The 22,514-nt window shown below is 43.5% G+C and overlaps 1 protein-coding gene across 3 annotated transcripts in view; it reads right to left on the bottom strand.

Annotated features, from left to right (window-relative positions):
• The window catches only part of SCHIP1 (schwannomin interacting protein 1), a 489,092-nt gene that overhangs the window by 169,142 nt on the left and 297,436 nt on the right, over positions 1–22,514 (bottom strand). The window contains exon 1 of one of the 3 annotated variants that reach the window (XM_048505150.1): positions 4,582–4,954. The exons of the other annotated variants lie outside the window; for them this stretch is intronic. Within the exon in view, the coding sequence (XP_048361107.1) occupies positions 4,582–4,587 (6 nt within the window). The 5' untranslated portion in view covers positions 4,588–4,954. Of the gene's footprint in view, positions 1–4,581; positions 4,955–22,514 lie in introns of those variants that run through there. 3 annotated transcript variants of the gene reach the window in all.

Here is a 22,514-nt window from a genome sequence, read left to right as displayed (position 1 = left end):
AAAAGGCGCATGTTTTGCTAGCTGTAAATTTTGCGTCTGGGCTGTCCGAGATTTTCACATAGTCCTCCCTCTGAACATAACTTCCGATCAAAATTCAGCAATCTGGTTATGATCAAGGGCTGAAAATCTATGCAGAAAATCTGTTTATTCTGAAAGGGACCATGTGTGGATTTTTCCATCTCAGACCGTAGATTAATCTGGTACATGTGTTCCAAAGCTTGGCTATGTGCAAATTGCCTAGATTGGGAATTTTTTTGGAGATTCCAGGTTAGGAAATTCCTGGGGATTTTGGGGAAGAGTCTGGAAAGGGAGCTTAGCAGGGGTGTGATGCCACAGAGTCCATGTTCCAATTTTCTCCAGGGGAGCTGATTTGCAGAAGATCTGTTGTTAATTCCATGAGTTCTCTAGGCCTTGGCTGGAAGTTGGCAACCCAAACACTGCCATTTAAAGACAAACTGGTGCTTTGTATTGTCAGATTCAACTGGTTCTAGTGGGTTTTCTGGGCTGCGTGGCCATAGTCTGGTGGATCTTGGTCCTAACGTTTCGCCTGCATCTGTGGCTGGCAACCTTCAGAGGTGTATCACAGAGAGAAGTCTGTTATACGCTGTGTCCAGACTTCCCTCTGTGATACACCTCTGAAGATGCCAGCCACACATGCAGGCGAAACGTTAGGAACATGATCCACCAGACCACGGCCACACAGCCCGGAAAACCCACCAGAACCAAACTGGTGCTTATTGACAGGATCACATGTAGCACATTTATCTTGTGCACATGGCACAGCTTAACAACTGTACAATGTATCAAATAAATCATTGCAATTATTCCAACAGTGTTGTAAAGTAGGCCAGTTATGTTGTTTTGTCTGTTTTATAAGATGGTTTCTTTTTTATTGGTTAATGATAAATTGTTTATGGTTTTAATTATTGTCTTTGATCTGCCCTGGGCCCTTTTAGCAGAACATTTGAGATTTAAATATGTAGCCTGTCTACAGTAGAAAGGTGTATTAATATATCTGTGGAGCCATTATTCTTTTGTCTTTTTGAAGGTAGAAACCAGCTATTAGAAGAATGAAATATAAATAGTCCTTTGTGGGTTTGCTGAACTAACAGCTTAACAGTCTTATGGGGAAAGGGGGTGGGGTGGGGGACCTGCTTATTGAAGACAATAGCAGGAAATAATTTCTGCAAAAATAGTGCTTTTTGAAACTTCCGCTAGAGATGGTGGTGGTGGTGGTGGTGGTGGGGACCTTGTAGGGAGTTCCTGACAGACATAACATTTGGGCAGATATGTATCTAGGGAAAATGTAGCCCAGTACAAAATCTGATTTTCTGCCCCACCCCCCATATGAGCAGCTGCTCTCTCACACCATGACTAAACAATGGGGTTTTTTGCACTGGGTCTTGAAGTCAGTGTATGGACCCAGGGAGAAGGAGGAGGGGTGTGGGGGTGATTTCCCGCCCCCACGTGACTAAATGGCCACAGCCTGGGGACATTTGACCCCATATGTTCCCCTGGGCGCTATGCCCCTGCACTTGAGCCAGGAACACCCCAGATCACAATTTATCCTCCTTAATACTATGCAAAATTCCCAGAGGACTGGAAAATTTATTCAGCCCCACAGCCTTTTCTATCTAGCTTTTGAGGTATGAGTAGGTATCACATAGTCATCACATAATCATAAAAGAATACGGTACAGAGGTGAATGTCAGGTCTTTAAACCATCACTGAGTACCAAATTTGATAACAAAATGTAATTTTGTAGTCTCGTGTTCAAATATTAATTCGACAAACTTATATTTAAGGGAAGTGACCAGTATTTTTTAATACGTTGCCTTGTTTAGTATCAAATCTATAGATTTCTTCTCCTATACGGTGACAGTTGGCATGAAATGCTCTTTGACACTTTGCATTCTCCAAGGGACTGTCAGCAGGCAAGAGAACATATGGGTGCACACATATCCCCTTCATTCTTCCTTCAATGATCAGATTGCCTTCTGATGTTCACAGCTACCTTAGGATCTATAGTAGCAGCCCTTTCACACTAGCTGTGTTTCAAAGAACTCTCTATAGCTGAATCTATGAGAAATTAACCAGTGGATCCTCCAGAATTACAAGCACTGCATTCCAGCTCTCTGAGGAGTGGGAGCCATGCAGGAAACTATAGCGCAAGTCTAGAATAATGTCTGAACAAAACTGCCAGAGCTCAGTCTAGTCCAAGTTAAGCAAAGTCCTTTACATTCCACTGACTCTAATGAAACGTTAAGCACACGCATAAAACTATCCCATTGGAATCAGAAAGAGCTTGGTTTTGCCTAGATTGAGGTTTTGCTTTTTCAACTCAATGTGTGAATTCTACTCTATTGTCCTGTCAGGTTAATGCCAATCCCACTTGCTTCCGATGCAAATGCCCACATACTCAGTACCAAATACAAACCTGTGTACATTTACATCAAACATGCTCATTAGAAGTGTGCTTGATGTAAAGATATGTGGATATGTGGAATAAACTTGCATATATAAGCAAGAGCAAGTCAGGATGCCAGTTTTAGTAGATGGATTTTAAAAGAAGTTTGAAGAGGTTAGTTTTAGGGTTAGAGTTACGATGACTGGTTTGCGGTGAATGATTTCTACCGGAAAATGGTAGGGAAAGGCTTGTATGTGAATCAGAGCTGCCATTTATAGATTTGGGTTCTGAATATAAAATGCCACACTGTTGCAAGAACAGTTTGCAGCAGCTTCTCAGGCTTGAGAACTGCACAACATCAGTCAGGACAAGACAGATGTTGTTTGCACAGGAGTTTTCATGAACAAATGCTGACTGCAGTTGATAACCTGGGAATCAGCACACGGTATGGGCTAAGAGTCTGGCATATCAAATAAATCCTGTGTTCAGATCTCATCTCTGTCCCAAGTTGGCTCAGCAAGATTCAAGTCAAGTGCCATGATTTCCAGAGCATAAGCTTTTGAGAATAAAGCCCTCTTTGTCAGATACAAATATTACTGGAGATCAAAAGGAGGTTTGGGCTCTGGAAAGCTTATACCCTGGAAATTGTGTTGGTCTATCAGGTGCTACTGGACTTGACTTTTACGACTCCATCCAAAGGGGGAAGGGACGAATCCACCCATGGGAGCCGTGTGTTGCCACCCTGGTGGATTTGCCCTCCTCAGGGCATTAGCTCAGTCACTGCCACAATGAACTTGTTCCCTGTAAAATTCAGATAATAAGCTGATCAGCTGTACACAGAAACAACAACATAGTTCAAGTAGGGGGTATTTTCCAGGGCTATCATAAAAACCTGCCTCTAATATTGTATAAGGAAGGAAGGATGAGGGTCAAACACTTCCCCTTGCCTGTCAGAGTCTAAGGAAACTGCAACCCTGGGTATAGAATCCAACATCAACTCAGTAAATATACTTGAAATGACACAGGCTTAGGTAAGGTTATTACATGTAAATAAACCCACAAGTTTCCTCCCAGAAAACTGTGATTATGATGTTGAGCATAAAACAAGGAGAAGTCATTTATACCTGACTTTACATGCACAGTTACAGCCAAGTTGTGTTTATGCAAGCATGCCACTCACTCACACATAAACACAGGCATACAGACCTTTAGGTCCTATAGAGTATGCCAGAAGGAAGCAAGTGCTTACGAGTATTGTTTCCATTGCAAAATAAATCAAGTTCAAAGTGCGTTCTCCAGAATTGTTTCAACCACTGTTTATAGCATCGTGAAAAGTCCCACAGTATGGTTTGAAAACCAAGGCTGTAAAAGTTTGCCTGCGCTCTCAGTAATTCGAAACGGCACAAGTAACAGATCCCATCAATCTTGCAGTGAAAACCACATTTATGAGTGAGGATTGACCCCTCCTTCCATTCTGCATATATTCTGTTTGTTCTAACTGTGCCTAATTTTCAAATCTTCCCAGTCTAACACTATTTTGCTCTACTTAATTAGAAATTGGCCTTCTAAATAAGCATAGCTGCAGGCTTCAAGCTCTGCTGCCTGTCGAAGCCGCCGCGCCTGCATAATTGATTATGAGTAGCACTAAATCATAATTTTGCTATTTACTTCCCAGTTTGGGGGGGAAAAAGCTAATCAGAGTATATTTTTGTACTGGGCCACTTAGACGCTGGAAATGCTAAAAATAAAATCTGCTCTGCTGCAGATCAAGCACCATTGAGAAGCAGTTAAACACTGCTAAATCTGCAATGCATACACGAGAGCCCGTGGTGGGATTCAGCAAGGTTCGCACCACTTTGGCAGAACCGGTTGTTAAAATGGTCAAACCAGTTGTTAAATTATTTGAATCCCACCCCTGCATGAAGCCACAGCTTTTGTTTCTTCCCGGCTTTCGGTTCACTGCAGACCCTCAGCTAGGGCAGCTATGGACATACTTAAAAAACAAAGACAAGAAAAAGTTGCATTCCCAGAGTCGGCAGCAGCCCGTACACTCTTCAAATCGTCTGTCTCTTACAATAGCTGTTGTCAGTTTAAGGGGAAATCAAAGGATTGTTACCAAAGGCAGAAATGATTTGAAAGCGCTTTTTTCACTTTCCCCCTTTGGCAATACTTACATTCATCTTCTACAAACAGACCGTCTCTTTCAAGCCATTTTGTCAGAAATCCCAGTCATTTGAATGGCATAAATAAAGCAGGGTCCTGTTCTCTGCACTGGCTGCCTGGGGTATTGTTCATCGTCTTCCCTTGTCTTTGATAACCATTCCTTCAAGGATGTGGAAGTGGAGTTCAAAAATAGACTCCGATTCACTTGGCATCAAACATTCAGACTTCAACTCTTCCCAGCAGCTGTCAGACTCCCACTGAACTCAACCTGGTGCCATTAGATTTCGATTTAATCTTTTATTGGGAGTGACGAGCGGGTGCTCAGCGTTGCCTGAACTTGCCTTAACCCTCCAGATGGATGGTGATCTCTCAGCCCTGATGAAAGACTATGAGCTGATCTGTCTTAAAGCCCTGCCTTTCACGGACCTTGCAAGGAAAATTCCCGGTCTTCACTGCATTATTCATGATCCCGCCACTCCCAGTATACAGTTTGAATTAATACAGCATGACTCCCCCCCCCATTTCGTCTGTCTTTTCTTTTTTTAAAAAAATACAGCAAACTGTGACTTGTATCTTCAAAGGTAGCCTTCAGTGCTTGTTTTAAATCAGTGATGTTAACTAGAAGCTTCTCTAAGGTCCATTTCTCAGTACAGCAAATTTCAACAGAGCTAATTATTAGGGGGAAAAAAAGAGAGCGCTTGGAAATGTTGATGCTGAGTCTATTTAAGGGAGAGCAGAATGTGTCTGGGAAACCTGAGATCTCACTTTTTTTCCTTTTGCAAAGCTCTCAGATCTCATATATGCACAAAAATAAAAATGGGACAGTTATACGGAAAGTGTACTGCAGACGCTAGGACATCTGGCTAGATTATTCACATGCATCCAATATAAACATATATTATGAAGTCACTTTCATAACATCTGTGCTTCATTGTCATAGGTGTTTAGAGCTGAAAAGCAGATAGTTATATAGGATTAGTGGGGGCAGGCTAGCATATTAAAACAACCCAGGAATGAGCTAAGCCAAGTGGCCTCATATAGCCCTGACGGGGCATCTGGGGCCACTCAATGCTCTGTCCCAGGGGGTGATTTTAGTGACTCTGGGCAAAAGTCCAGCATGGGTCCTAAAATCACTGCCGCCACCACCAGGACCATGGCCACATGCACTCTCTACCATGGGGGTCCAAGACAGTGGTAGTTCTCGCTCCATGTGAGGCGGGCAGGAGCCAAGGCTGCCAGTCGAAGCCAGCTGTCTGAGCTTCAGGTGGAGTGGATGTGATTAGCCGCTGCTGCTGAGCAGAAGCGTACCAGGGGCAAATGGTGCCTGGAGACAAATTGTCTCCAGGATGCCCCCCAGGCTCTGCCCCCCTCCACCCTAGCTCCACCCTGATGCCCCAGGCTCCATCCCCACTGCCCTCAACCCTGCCCATGTCACCATGGACATGGGCAAGGTCTAGGGTGCCCACCTCCCCCCCAGACTCCCCCTGCTGGCTGGGTTCCCAGCCGGCAGCCTGCAGTCTCTTCTGAAGAGAGGGGGGAGTCCAGGGTGGGGTTGAGGGTGCTCGTTGCTTTTTGCGTGCCTCGGATGGGGTTGAGGCATGCAAAAGCAATGAGACAGAAGAACTTCCGGATCACGTGGGGGCCTGATTTTGCGCCCCCCATGTGACCAGAAGAGTGGCGCCCGGGGACAAGGGGTACCCCTTGTCCCTAGGCAGATACGCCACTGCTGCTGAGCTGGCTGCCTCCCTCTGCTAGGTTGGAACGGGATCTGTGAACACTCACCATCCCCAGAGCAGTGCCTGGGGCAGCTACCCCTGTTGCCCACTTTTAAGACTGCCTCTGCCTGTTCCCAGATTGTTTTAACAACCCATTTTACCCCTGCAGCAGGTGACATGGCCACACTGGTGGCAAAATATTTTAGACTGTCTCCCACATTGTGAGATTGTCCCAGGAAGGTAGAGAAGTACTGTATTGTTCCAAAATGCAGTTAAATGGTTTTGTAATGGCTCCAGTTGGAGGCAACTGATGGTTTTTATCAGAATATTGAATGTGCTGGAATCAAAAAAAGCATTGTTTCCCGTGGGGTGTTACACGTGTTCAACCAGCATCTCGGGATGGAATTTTGTAGTGTTTCGTAACCTCATAGAATCCACTTCATAGAAAAGCCAGTGAGGTAGTGGCTCAGCGGTAGAACAGCTCCACAGCATGCAGAAGTTCCCAGGGTCAATTCCTACCATCTACAGTTAAAAGGATCAGGTTGTAGGTAACATGAATGACCCCTGTCTTGGACCCTGGAGAGCCACTGCCAGTTGGGGCAAACAGTGCTGACCTTGATAGACCAACGTTCTGATTCAGGATAAAGCTGCATCAGTGGGTACAAGTGTGTGCAGTCGATGATGACGACGATGACGATTATGATGATTTATTAAATTTATATCCTGCCTTTCCTGACCAAAGCCAGGGTGGCATCCATTCATATTTAAAACATGACACAAATAGTAAATTCACAAACCAGCATTAATATATACTCCAAAAACCCCAGAAAATGGCAAAACAAGAACATAATACTATGGGGAAAAACATCCTCCCTACCTTGACACAGCATGGGGGGGAAATTAAAATATTATATGCATGTTTGATGGATGGCTGGAAGACCGGCAAATGGAATCAGACAGACAGGGGACCTCAACCAAAAGCATGGTGGAACATCTCTGGCCCATTCTGCCTGAACCAATTAAAACGGGTTGAGGCCCCTTCTAAAAGCATTTGGGGGGGAGTTCCCACAGAATGTGGCCCCCCAAATGTTGCTAACCTGTTTTACAGGCCAGAACCCAGGTTTAATGAAACTCGCTAATTTTGAGAGTTTTTTCCCTTAAAACCAGGCTGCAAACGCTTCCTGCTTGCCTGTGTAAACTATGGCAAGCAGGAGCGTTCAATCCCCACCCCCTTCCCTCCACCATTATGATGGATTCCCCAGGCATTATGGTGGATTCTCCATCTCCATCGCTGGATTATGCACCGGGGGTGGGGGGGTGGGGTGGGGTGGGGTAGATGTATGCATACATCTCAAATGTTTTAGACTGAATTCCTTTGACAAAGTTTCTTTTCGGAATGCAGCATAGTATTTGTTCTTTGAAAACCGAAAGAGGCAGACTCACTTTCCTCAGCTGTTTTTGGGGAAAGTCATACAGGTTCAGCATGATGTCGTCAAAAAGGAGTATTGGAATGTTGCCTTGAATCCTTTCCAGTGGCACGCCTCTAACATTTGCAAGTCAAAGTCTCTCCAAAGGCCACTCCATAACCATTCTCACAGCAGCACTGCTGGGTGGGTTAGGCTGAAGAGTGATGGGTCCAAGGTCATCCAGGAAGTCTAGGGATACCTTGGGACTTTGAGCCTCTGTCTCAAGAATCCCAGTATGACATTCTAACCACTATACCACAGTGGAACATACTGAATTTGTCATTTCCCTGCCCTCTTTTTTCATTCTCTTGTCATCGCAGCGAGCAAACGTTATTGATGCTGGATGAAAAAAAATCCCATTGGGAACCCAAGTGGTTGCCCAGCAACAATGTACATGATTCCAAAGGTTTCCATACCCTTTCTTCTCCAAGGCTGACCCTTCATCAGAGAAGCTGGCACTAAGCTCCCATCACCCCGGCCATATCTCCTTGATTGAAGCTGCTAGTGAGAGCAAATGCAGCAGTGCCTATTACATCTCCTGAAAATAGTCCAGGGATGCTTTTAACCAAGGAAGATGGAAGTGAGGGAGGAATGGCTGGTAGCTCATTGCTCAGAGGAGAGGCACACTGGAACACATGAAGTAGCCTTCTACTGAGAAAGATGATTGGTCTATCAAGATAGTCTACTACACTATCAAATAGTCCACACTGATTTGCAATCAATGACTTTCCATGGTGTCAGGGAGATATCTTTGATATTACCTGATCCTTTTCGATTGAGATTTTGAGAACGAAAGTTGGGACTTTTTGCATGCAAAGCATGCTTTATCATGAAGCCGTGGACTTTCCCCTCCTCACTTGCTAAACTAGATGCTCGCTAAAGTTGATTGATGGATTATGGGGAATTAGGTTGCAGACCAAATGGCAGAATTCTAGGCTGTAGATGGATGGTTTCTACCTTTCAGTGCTATCTCATTTTTAAAAATTATTTACATGAAGTAAAATAGCATAGAGAAGGAAAGATTCAGTGTAGCCCTCTTTCTGATATGCCACACACTTATTTTACACAGAAGGTACTGGGACATATGAAACCCCCTCATTTTCACCTGCAGTCCAAAATGATATGGTCCAGAATTCTACCTACCCAGTGTTCTACATCATACTGAGAAATTTATAGATTGAGTCTTAGAGGCTTGCAACATTCTGGGGTTGTGGAACTGGTAATCTGCTTGCATGAAATCAACTTGTGTCAGGCAGACATGATGCAGAATTGAATTTAAAGTTACCTTGGATTTATGCAGAAATCACACATATGCTATAAGGTTGGATTGCTAATTTGGAGATCTGGAACAAAGATGTCTAAAGTGTCTTTTTAAGAGAGCCAGCATGGTGTAGTGCAGTGGTGGTGAACCTATGGCACTCCAGATGTTCATAAACTACAATTCCCATCAACTCCCAATTGGCCATGCTGGCAGGGGCTGATGGGAATTGTAGTCAATGAACATCTGGAGTGCCATAGGTTTGCCACCAAGGGTGTAGTGGTTAAGAGCAGGTGTGTACTCTAATCTGGAGAACTGGGTTTGATTTCCCGCTCTGCCACTTGAGCTGTGGAGGCTCAACCAGATTAGCTTGTGCACTCCAACACATGCCAGCTGGGTGTCCTTGGGCTAGTCACAGTTCTTCAGAGCTCTCTCAGCCCCACCAACCTCTCAGGGTGTTTGTTGGGGGGGGAGGGGAAGGGAAGGGAGATTGTAAGTCCCTTTGAGTCTCCTTATAGGAGAGAAAGGGGGGATATAAATCCAAACTCTTCGCTGCTGCTGCTGCTGCTGCTGCTGCTGCTGCTGCTGCTTCTTCTTCTTCTTCTTCTTCTTCTTCTTCTTCTTCTTCTTCTTCTTCTTCTTCTTCTTCTTCTTCTTCTTCTTCTTCTTCTTCTTCTTCTTCTTCTTCTTCTTCTTCTTCTTCTTCTTCTTCATGTTTCACACCTCACAGACACCTGCTACTTTTACATTTGGAAGTGCCTTTCTGTTTTTCATACATGCCCAATAACAACAACATTTGGAGTTCTTTAAGTACTTTGACTGCCCCGTGTAGATTCAGCTCTAAGATTCACTGATATGTACTGGTGAGGATTCTTTTTTTTTCTTATGACAGATAAAAACAACTCAGAATTGATCAAATTTCATGATGAAAGATAGAGCTGCATCCACATTCAGTGGAACCTGAGTCTTACCTTTTTTTGCTTCAGGTGCAGTTGTCAAGCTTAAACAGAATTACCTTTCCTCATATACATGAGGTATACCCCCAAAACTACCCACGCTGGAATCTTAACCTATATCTCCTGGAGAACAGGAGGAAAAAAAATCACCATAGCAACTGCCTCCTCATTCTAAAGTTTCATTTGTCTCTGAAGGCCTGTAAGTTTCTCCTCATATATGCCTGCCATTTATTAATTTAAAATAGGATCTAACAATTAGTTCATCTACAGGAGGTTAATGCCTCCTTCAGTCCCTGCTGTTTGGCTTATGACTAGACAGTCTGAAATCTTGGCCTTGGTTTCTGAAGAGCTAAACGACATGTTGCCTGCAGGGAATCCCTTTGAATAAAACGACAGCCCAAACTCACACCTTTTTATTACCAATTATATTCCATTTCTATATTTGATGTGGATTTATTGAACTTTTTTTGTTGTTTGGATGGCCGCTTAAGCGACAATTCTGATGTAGTCCTGTCTGCCGTCACTTCCTTATGAAGAGACCGCAAGATGAGCTTGCCTGTCATGTTCCATTTAAGAAGCATTTAAACTACCAAACACATTCATTTAAGACATAAAATAAATGAAGCAGAGACTGTAAATGGAAGATGCTCTCAGGGAGGTGTGCAGGGACAGACTGTGACCCACAGGGGCTAATGCAAAAGCCAAACTTTCACAGGAGTCTTTGCCAGCACAAAGTCTTTGAGCTTAGCCTGCACTGATCAGAGACTATTAATTAGAAATAAAATGAATAACTGGCAGGAATCTAATAGCCCAATGAAAACAAGCAAGACGCACTGAAGAACATTAGAAGTGGTTCTGAACTGCACTGTATATTTAAATGTAAACTAGAGCAAAGAAAAGTTGATTTCCAAACAGATGAAGTTGCAGCTCATACCTACCGTGTTTCCCCGAAAATAAGACAGTGTCTTATATTAATTTTTGCTCCCAAAGATGCGCTATGTCTTATTTTCAGGGGATGTCTTATTTTTCTGTGTTCTGTTCGTCAGACATGCTTCCAAACAAAAACTTTGCTACGTCTTACTTTTGGGGGATGCCTCATATTTCACACTTTAGCAAAACCTCTACTACGTCTTATTTTGCGGGGATGTCTTATATTCGGGGAAACAGGGTAATACTACCACCACCACTAGTAGTAGTATTTATGATTATGATAATTTAATTATTCCATTTATAATCCATTTTTTCTAAAAAGGGCCCAAGGCAGGTAGCAAATCCAGTAAAGCAATTAAAACATTTTTAGTGCAATCCTAAACAGAGTTCCACCCTTATTTGCCTGACTAAGGGTTTAGGAAGATGCAACTCTGTTTGGGACTGCACTGTTAAGCAACTAATACACACACATATATAATCCCAAGCCAGATATGAATTTAATTTAAAACCAAAGTCCACTTGTGACATCATCTTATGAGTATTTCTCTGTTGATAGAAATGAGAGTAAACAAGTGGAGCAGAAGGCAGGGGAAAGGGCAATGTTGATGTGATGACTTCATGTCAACTAGGGTTTTTTTTTTTAGCTAGGTGCCCAGATAGGCGATGCCCACACGTCTCTATGTGATGTTGGAAGAAAAGTTATAGGCTGCATAGGAATACAATGCAAGGAGGTCTTACAACTAAACTTCTCCTTTGTCTCTAATGAAGGCAGAACAAGGATTGTATGGTCCTTTTTGTTCATGTTCTACAGAGAATTAGAAGATTTTTTAGAAAATGTCTATGCTGCCACTTGAGAGTAGCTGTTCTAAACAGCTAATGTGCACCTGGTGAGTTACCTTGCTGGACCCTAATTCAAGAAGAACCTCCTGCTCCTCTTAGCTGGTACAGGGATGTTCAAGATTTACAAAATACAAGACCTTGGGTTGAGACCCAATTGTTCAACCATTTCTACACTGAAAAACAAAAACGATATTTTAAGAGGTTTTATGTGGAGCTCTTGTGTAAGAACTTTCCTTGCAATTGGGTAGCAAAATATGCAACGAGGGCCCATTACTCATTGAATGCTTATCTCGGGGCTATAATTTTCACACTGGGCTTGCAAAGGGCTCTCTTCGCATTTCTTGTTTACGCATGAGGAGGCAGCCCAGTGCCTGCCGTGCATCTGTCTGCTGAAACTGCAAAGGGGCTCTGGTTCTTCCGGTTCTCCTAACTCCACCTATCAACAGCTTTAAAGGCACAGACCTCACCACCATTGGGAGTCTCAAAATTAGAGCTGATAACCCCCCTCCCCCCGTTCCTTCCCCTCTTCTCTCTCTCCCTCTTTTGCTTCAAGAGAGAGGTTTGTTTTTTTCATCAGGTAAGGCAGAAGCAGATTGGGGGAGGTGAGGTGGAGTCAGAAACAGTACCTGCTTATTGCCTTTCTCTCCCTGTTTGTGCTGTTCCTTCACAAAACCCAACTATATCAATGTATTGATTCAAGCTTTTGGCCACCACTTCCCAGGCTCCAGCCCCACCCTGATCTGGTGTGAAAAGTCCCACCAGAATTGTTCTCACTTTCCCCTGCAGAAAGTGAGAAGCACACATGGGGCAAGAGAAAGCACATTGGGACAAGAAGTCTTGTTCCCAATGCACCTCCTCTCATGGCATGCCACAAAGGGGAAACGCATCAGGACAACATTTCGTGCTCCAACACACTCTGGTCCCACTGTGTGCCAGAGCGCTGGTGGGTAATCGGCCCAAATGTATTTCTTCCTGATCCCAGGCAGTCCCAGCAGCCAGGATTTCCTCTCCCATGTAGTCGCTACCCTTTCTCAACTGCCTGCCCATGTAGTTGGTACCTTTTCTCAATTGCTACACATGACAGGCACACTGGGCCAGCTCTGTGTGTGTGATGTACGCATCAAAATACTTCCATTTGTACACCACAGACTTGTTACTTTCGTCTGCTCCTGCATGTTCCTGTTATGCTGCCAGCTTTGCCTGTTTTCTTCTGGGTCTTCCAATCCCACTATCTACTACCCTTTCCACTGATGTCTCAGCTAGTCTCTTCCAGGCATTGATCTGCGCTTGTCTTTCTATTCGGTCTTTCCTCCTCATTTCACCGACTCTGCAAACTAGCCCTCTGTGGAGGGCACTAGATTCTGTCCAGTGCATGGCTGCAGGTCTCATCCCTGTTTGCTTCCTGCAGCATTCTGCCTCTAAACAATAAAAGGGAATCTCAGAACTATTTCCCACACTCACAACGGCTCCTTTTTCAAGCCACACAGCAACATTCTGGACCAACATTCAGGTCGATCGTATGTTTTCCCAAGGAATATACTGAAGTGCTAACCTTAGCAGTTAGGGGGGGAAAACTAGAAGCCCAGTCAGTCTTCATATTAGGAAACTTTATTAACAACTCCCAAAGGATCTGAAGAAACCAAGATTTTTTTTCCTTTCCTCTAATGCTATTCCCAAGTCCTGCCCCACCAGCTTCTTTAAAGCTCCCTCAAGCCCAGCCATAAGCACACAAATCAGATTTTTATCTTCTACAGGAATCCATGATATCAGCTTTTTTCGCAAAGCTATTTCTCCTCTGAGCTACCTTGTCTCCGTCTGTCTCCCACTTTAGAAACAGGCATTTCTCCTGTGCTGTATTAACTCCCTGCTTTCCAACAGTGCACAGCGGAAAGATGCTTAACGAATTCTCAGAAATTGAAAACAGTCCTCACTAGCCTGAATAGTTTTATCTCCTGCAAATTCACAGCCAGGGTTGCATTTATACTAGGAGTTTGCTTTGGGAACCAGTGCAGCACGAGGTTTACAATGCTGACTAGAACTAGAGCAACCAGGTCTGTATTCTCACTGTGCCATGAAGTTCACTGGCACACATGAAACTTCCTTAAGTTTTATGTGTGCAGTGGCATAGTGGTTAAGAGCAGGTGCGTTCTGATCTGGAGGAACCGGGTTTGGTTCCCCGTTCTGCTGCCTGAGCTGTGGATCCACCATAATAATCAAGGCAGGTATACAACAGGTACTGTCACAAATATTACACCAATGCATACTCCAACTCACTAGGTGAGTATCATTTCAACATTAACTTTCTATCACAAATATACAAAAAATTTTTACTGGTAAGTACACCATCAGGTATGGCTATAAAACCTCTAGATTAGGTTTTTATTTCGGCAGTCCTTTGTCAAGCCAATCTGAAATGTACAAATACAGGTGTCAATATATAAAAGTCTATCTAATCCTTCCATATAATTAACAAAAACCCAAAGAATCCTCCCATATGGTACCACAGCTGGGAACAATTAACCAGTATATACTGTGGAAACTTCCTTGTATTGTGCTCTCACATGAGATCCTGATATCCAGAGAGAAGGACTATTTAGTAAGTGTGCTTGTATATTTTGAAAGGCATTTAACTTTTGAAAAAGCTTAGAACAAATATATTTTAAATTTATTCATCTTTCTCTCTCTCTCCCCCCTCCCCTTTTGTTTGCTCTTATAGAAGAAGACCCATTCAAGTGAAATTTGAAATTCAGTTTGGAAACTATGTAGATGAATTTTTACAATGAAAAGTGTTGTATTATTATTTATATGAAAATTTAGGTCCAATATTGAATAATATAAATGTTTTATTTTTTATATTTTTATATAGCGTAAGAAAAAAACAGTTGTGCTCCTAGAGGAGTAAGGAAAAAGAATACTTTGTACAACAATTGTAAGTGCATATGGGAGGGTTCTTTGGGTTTTTGTTAATTATATGAAAATGAAAGGATTAGATAGACTTTTATATATTGACACCTGTATTTGTACATTTCAGATTGGCTTGACAAAGGACTGCCGAAATAGACTGCCGAAATAACAACCTAATCTAGAGGTTTTATAGCCATATCTGACAGTGTACTTACCAGTAAAAAAATTTTGTATATTTGTGATACAAAGATAATGTTGAAATGATACTCACCTAGTGAGTTGGAGTACGCATTGGTGTAATATTTGTGACAGTACCTGAGCTGTGGAGGCTTATCTGGGGAATTCAGATTAGCCTGTGCACTCCCACACACGCCAGCTGGGTGACCTTGGGCTAGTCACAGCTTTTTGGAGCTCTCTCAGCCCCACCCACCTCACAGGGTGTTTGTTGTAAGGAGGGAAGGGCAAGAAGATTGTAAACCCCTTTGAGCCTCCTACAGGAGAGAAAGGGGGATATAAATCCAAAGTACTACTCCTCTCCTCCTCCTCCTCTTCTTCAAAATGAATCAGACCATCAAGATCGGTGTTGTCTACTCAGTCTGGCAGCTGCTCTCCAAGGTCTCTTTCTCATCCCCCTATCACCTGACCCTTTTAAATGAGGGACCAGGAATTGAATCCAGGACTTTTTGCATGGCAAGCGGACGCTCTACCACTGACCTTCATTTGGCTGACCTTGGGCCAGTTGCTCTTCTCCTACTCTATGGAGTTGTTGTGAGAATAAAACAAGTTAAGGGGTTCCCTGTTTCCCTGGAGAGGTGGTATAAAATTTTTCAAAATAAATATATAAGAGGAAAACTGTGCATGTTGCCCCGAACTCTTTATGGGTTGTTCAGGTACCATCCTATGTTGTAGAAACTTCTAACCACATTCATCTGCCTAAAGATTTCTCCTCTGCCTTTCTTCCAGTGTGGGCTCCAAGTAACTTACAACATACAAAAACACAATGGGTGATTCTGCACAGGTCAAGCAAAATGGGTTGAAGCCCTTTTAAAAAGTGTTTTGGGGGAGGGAGTTTGTTTTATTGTTTAGTTTAACCCAGAACCTGGGTTAAATGAAAACTGCTAAATGAACAACTTTCCCCCTTTAACCTGGGTTGCAAACACTTCCTGCTTGCCTGTGCAAACTACGGCAAGCAGGAAGCATTCAATCCCCACCACCTTCCATCCACCATTACGGTGGATTCCCTAAGTGGCCTCCATTTGAGTGGATACTCTAATAGGTGGCTTCCCTGCAGTGCAGGTAGATGGGGAGATTCTCAGGTGGTGGTGCATTCTTGGGGGAATTCTCAGTTGGAGGGGATTCTTGGCTGTGTGGTTAGCATGGAAACACAGTATTTCTGTGTAAACCATGCTGCCTCCTGCCTCCAGGACCCCATGAACCTATGTTGCCTGTGCAGAATCAGCCAATGTGAACAATTCCCAGGCTTAAATAGCAGGGAAAGTATTATATATACCTGGCTGGCACAAGGAGCTCTGAGTAGTAGATGGAGAATGAATGGTTGGAGATTAGCTGCTGCCCTGTCCTACATATTGGTGGAAGAGGAAAGACTGAGGGACTTGGGGATGTTTAGTCTGGAGAAGAAGAAATTGAAGGGGGACATGATTGCCCTCTTTAAGTACTTGAAGGGCTGACACTTAGGCAGGGAGCTGCTCCTGTTGGCAACGGATTAGGATTCACAATAATGGGTTTTAATTAGTTATTATTGAACTTATTATTGGAAGGACCATCTTTTAGAGCTTCTTCCTCATCTTATTTTTTCCAGTTTATTTCCCTTACTTAGAGATCTAAGATCTTTCACTCTAGCCTTAGACTCAACCTGATGGCGAACTTCCTTTATAGATATTCCATTGATCATTAAGCAAAAACCTGGTTGGACTTCGAGTTCCTGGTATTCTATAAATGGGGGAAACTTCCCTAATTTCCCACAAACCTATTCCCTTTCTCATACAATTTATTTAAAAACTCCATAGGTTAGTGGAAATATGCACCCACCCCCCTTCCTTGCATACAACAAAATTTAGCTGATCTCTTAGGCAGCCTGCAGAAAACAGTGCTGTATATTAGAGCAAGCTATCCTGCTGGGTAAAAGTACTTGGAAATGTCATAACATTAGACATAATAGCTTCCTAGGCAAAATTCTAATGACTTTGGAGACACGCGATTAACATTATTATTTTGTGTAAGATGGTTACATCTGGCCAGCAAATGATAGGAACCCAGTACAACCATATTACGATATTTTGATTTTCTTCAGATAGCTATTAACAGTATCCTAATTTAAAATTTCAAAAAATCCCAAGTGGCTTGGTTTATCAGAGCATCTAATGAATATGCTATATCCAAATGCACTCTGAACATAAACCACTAGTGTACCCGCAGTCTGTGGTGGGCTATCGGTGGCATCCAGAAACCATGAATTGATCTGCAGTGCTATCCTAATGTGTAGGGGGGCTCCTGAGGATTCTGGGGGGACGTCGGCCTTCTATCTGCCACTGGCTTTGTGGCTTTGGTGTCACAGAGTGGTTGAGAAGTCGTGGACTGGGCTGTTAAATGAGAAGAGAAGGGCTGGGGAGAACTTAGAATTTCATTAAGCATGTTTAATTAAATTGCCTGCAAATATTGGCCACATGGGCTTTTCAGTAATATCATAGGGAAATATTGGCTGTGCATATTCACAGCCTTTTGATGAAAACACCCAGACAGGAAGAGAAGACTGTGTGTGTGTGTGTGTGTGTGTGTATGTATGTGCGTGTATGTGTCATAGAGAAAAAGAGGGCGGGATGTAACCAGTGGTGGGATTCAAATAATTTAACAACTGGTTCTGGTGGTGGGAATTCAAATAATTTAACAACTGATTGTTTACAAGCACCAAGCAGTGGCAAGTTCCACAACCAGTGGCATAGGAGGTTAAGAGCTCGTGTATCTAATCTGGAGGAACCGGGTTTGATTCCCAGCTCTGCTGCCTGAGCTGTGGAGGCTTATCTGGGGAATTCAGATTAGCCTGTACACTCCCACACACGTCAGCTGGGTGACCTTGGGCTAGTCACAGCTTCTTGGAGCTCTCTCAGCCCCACCTACCTCACAGGGTGTTTGTTGTGAGGGGGGAAGGGCAAGGAGATTGTAAGCCCCTTTGAGTCTCCTGCAGGAGAGAAAGGGGGGATATAAATCCAAACTCTTCTCTCCTCTTCTTTTCTGAATCCCACCACTGGATGTAACTGCTGCAGGACAGAGACGAATTTTACAGAGCAGTAAATTATAATCCTACTAATATCCATTTTGCTTAAGCAGCAGGAGACTTCTGACATGCTGTTCTGTCAGGAAACACATAAGTTTCATTATTGTAAGCTTTGAACACCCACGGCTCTTTTGCACGCTCCAGCACCCATGGCTTAAGAAAATAAAGGCACATGGGTTCATGATTCAAAATGTCAAAAGTGTCTCCCTTCTCCTTGTTTCTCTCACTCAGTTTAGAGAACTGTCCTTTTTGTATCCATTTTAAGTTTGAACCACCTCAACCAGGTCTCTGGAGAGGCAGAATATACAGTTTCTAGACAACTCAGTGAGAACCTTGAACAGATAAGCTGTAAAGGCAGGATATCAGTGAGCTAGATAAATGTTTTAATGAAGATCTGCCCATCACTAGCCATCTCCTGCTGTTTTTGTCATCAACAAGACACAGAGGCTTTAACAGAAAGGGTTGGCACAGGCCTCACATAGCCTTCAGAATGTTACACATGAAGTCTGGATGCTGGTACTTCCTTGATCCCTTTCCACAGCTTAAGAACATAAGAACATAAGAACAAGCCAGCTGGATCAGACCAAAGTCCATCTAGTCCAGCTCTCTGCTACTCGCAGTGGCCCACCAGGTGCCTTTGGGAGCTCACATGTAGGATGTGAACGCAATGGCCTTCTGCGGCTGTTGCTCCCGATCACCTGGTCTGTTAAGGCATTTGCAATCTCAGATCAAAGAGGATCAAGATTGGTAGCCATAAATCGACTTCTCCTCCATAAATCTGTCCAAGCCCCTTTTAAAGCTATCCAGGTTAGTGGCCATCACCACCTCCTGTGGCAGCATATTCCAAACACCAATCACACGCTGCGTGAAGAAGTGTTTCCTTTTATTAGTCCTAATTCTTCCCCCCAGCATTTTCAATGAATGCCCCCTGGTTCTAGTATTGTGAGAAAGAGAGAAAAATTTCTCTCTGTCAACATTTTCTACCCCATGCATAATTTTGTAGACTTCAATCATATCCCCCTCAGCCCTCTCCAAACTAAAGAGTCCCAAACGCTGCAGCCTCTCCTCATAGGGAAGGTGCTCCAGTCCCTCAATCATCCTTGTTGCCCTTCTCTGCACTTTTTTCTATCTCCTCAATATCCTTTTTGAGATGCGGCGACCAGAACTGGACACAGTACTCCAAGTGCGGTCGCACCACTGCTTTATATAAGGGCATGACAATCTTTGCAGTTTTATTATCAATTCCTTTTCTAATTATCCCCAGCATAGAGTTTGCCTTTTTCACAGCTGCCATGCATTGAGTTGACATTCCCATGGAACTATCAACTAAGACGCCTAAATCCCTTTCCTGGTCTGTGACTGATAGCACTGACCCCTGTAGCGTGTATGTGAAGTTTGGATTTTTTGCCCCTATGTGCATCACTTTACATTTTGCTACATTGAACTGCATTTGCCATTTCTGAGCCCACTCACCTAATTTATCAAGGTCCGATTGGAGCTCTTCGCAATCCTTTGTGGTTCTCACCACCCTACATAATTTGGTATCATCTGCAAACTTGGCCACCACGCTACCCACCCCTACTTCCAGGTCATTTATGAATAGGTTAAAGAGCACTGGTCCCAAAACGGATCCTTGGGGGACACCACTCCCTACATCTCTCCATTGTGAGAACTTCCCATTTATACCCACCCTTTGCTTCCTGTTTCTCAACCAGTTTTTAATCCATAGGAGGACTTCCCCTCTTATTCCTTCATTGCTGAGTTTTCTCAACAGTCTCTGGTGAGGAACTTTGTCAAAAGCCTTTTGGAAATCCAAGTAGACAATGTCCACCGGTTCACCCTTGTCCACATGCCTGTTTACACCCTCAAAGAACTCTAGTAAGTTTGTAAGACAGGATTTGCCTCTGCAAAAGCCATGCTGACTCTTTCTCAGCAGGTCTTGCTTTTCTACATGTTTTATAATTTTATCTTTAATGATAGATTCTACTAATTTACCAGGAACAGATGTCAAACTGACTGGCCTGTAATTTCCCTGGTCCCCCCTAGATCCTTTCTTAAAGATTGGTGTGACATTGGCCATCTTCCAGTCTTCAGGGATGGAGCCTGATTTCAGGGATAAGTTGCATATTAAAGTGAGAAGATCAGCCATTTCATGCTTGAGCTCTTTAAGAACTCTTGGGTGAATGCAATCTGGGCCAGGGGATTTGGTAACATTTAGTTTATCAATGGCTGCCAGAACTTCTTCCTTGTCTACCACTATCTTCGCTAGTTCCTCGGATTCGCCTCCTAAGAAGCTTGGTTCAGGTGCAGGAATTTTCCTCACCTCCTCTTGGGTGAAGACAGATGCAAAGAATTCATTCAGCTTCTCTGCAATCTCCCTGCCATCTTTTAGCACACCCTTTGTTCCTTTGTCATCTAACGGGCCTACCGCTTCCCTTGCTGGCTTCCTGCTTTTGATGTACTTGAAGAACTGTTTGTTGCTGGTCTTGATGTTCATAGCCATGCGTTCCTCATAATCCTTTTTTGCCTCCCTTACAGCTAACTTGCTTCTCTTTTGCCACCATTTGTGTTCCCTCTCATATTCTTCATCAGCCAAACTGGACTTCCATTTTCTAAAAGACATTTTTCTTTTTTCTGATAATTTCCTCAACCTCTCTTGTTAACCATGGTGGCTTTCTTTTGGACTGGGTGCTGCCTTTTCTAACCTGTGGAACACATTCCAGCTGAGCTTTTATTACTGTGTTTTTAAATAACCTCCAAGCATCCTGGACAGTTTTGACTCTCTTGATTTTCCCTTTCAGCTTCCTGCGCACTATCCCCCTCATCTTTGAGAAATTTCCCTTTCTGAAGGCGAATGTAACTACATTAGTAGTTGCCACTTGTTCGCATGCTGAGATACTGAATCTGACAGCATTGTGGTCGCTGTTCCCTATCGGCTCAACAACACTGACTTCCTGCACCAGGTCCTGGGTCCCACATAGAATTAGATCTAGGATCACCTCTCCCCTGGTTGGTTCCACAACCATCTGCTCTAAGCCACAGTCATTTAGCATATCCAGGAATGCTCTAAGCCACAGTCATTTAGCATATCCAGGAATTTAGCATATCCAGCTTGCTGTCAGCATTATGAAAGGGATCCATGTTGTTCCTAAACCAGCATGCCTGGCTTTTTCAGTTCAAACCAGGACATCAGAAACTGCTCTTCATCTCTTCTTTGGTGTTTTGAAATATAAGAAGAAGAAGAAACAAGACCATCTCTACTGTCACTGACTGAATCCAGCTTCCCATAAAGTCCCAAGCAAAGAAGGAAAAAGCTGTCAGAGGCTTTCAGCAAAGGATAAGAGGGATCCTCTAGCTACTGCAGGAGTCTACCGCATACCATGCAGCTGTGGACAAGTCTACATAGGAACCACCAAACGCAGCGCGCAGACATGTATCAAAGAACACGAAAGGCACTGCAGACTATTTCAGCCAGAAAAATCAGCAATAGCAGAACACATGATAAACCAACCTGGACATAGAATATTATTTGAAAAAACAGAAATTCTGGACCACTCTGAAAGCCACTACGACAGACTACACAGAGAAGCCATTGAAATCCATAAGCACATGGACAATTTTAACAGAAAGGAAGAAACTATGAAAATGAACAGAACTTGGCTGCCAGTGTTGAAAAATACTAGAGTCAAGACAGTGTCTAACCATCTCCACACAAACACAGGATGACTATAGACAAAGGAAACAAAGGCCAGGATACTTCTATTCAGATGCTCCAACCAGTGACCTTGCTATCTCCATTGTTACTCCCATGCTATAGACTTCATTGTTACTCATACTTCTATTCAGATGCCCGCAACTATTGACCTGGTTGTCTTCTTTGTTACTCACAGACAATGTTTCTTCACCCACTCTGGACACTCCAACAGATATATATACTCCACTTGCTTTCCCAACATCAGATCCTCTGAAGATGCCAGCCACAGATGCAGGCGAAACGTCAGGAGAGAATGCTGCTAGAACACGGCCGTACAGCCCGGAAACCACACAGCACCCAAGGAAAAAGCTGCTTATCAACTCTGTGGTATCCCCTTGCACCTGTCCTTTTCCCTAGGTTTGCCAGGTACTTCTTGAAAACTGACAAGGAGTGGAGAGAATGGAATGGCAGTAAATTTAGCTCAAGGGCTCTGTTGTCTGTGAGGCAACAATGTCATTCCCAGTGTGCTCCAGAAGTTATGTCATCACATAATGTATGACTGCAGGGATGCTCTGGTGTTTAATAGAAATGATGACCATGCATTGCCTCAGAGGTCTCAGCCTAAGTTTACTGTGGTATGGTCCTCTGTTGGCTCCTGAATGGCGCCAGGGCAGGGCACCAAAGTTGGGTATCTGGCAACTCTATTTTTTCCTCAATCACCACCAGACTTTTTACAATGTATGTATGTATGTATGTATGTATGTATGTATGTATGTATGTATGTATGTATGTATGCATGCATGCATGCATGCATGCATGCATGCATGCACACACGCACGCATGCAGTGGTGGGATTCAGCAGGTTCACACCACTTTGACAGAACCGGTT

The sequence above is a fragment of the Sphaerodactylus townsendi genome, linkage group LG08, assembly GCF_021028975.2.
Source record: "Sphaerodactylus townsendi isolate TG3544 linkage group LG08, MPM_Stown_v2.3, whole genome shotgun sequence".
Lineage (NCBI taxonomy): Eukaryota > Metazoa > Chordata > Lepidosauria > Squamata > Sphaerodactylidae > Sphaerodactylus > Sphaerodactylus townsendi.
Note: the sequence above shows the minus strand (reverse complement) of the source record. Positions and strands in the feature narration are given on the sequence as shown.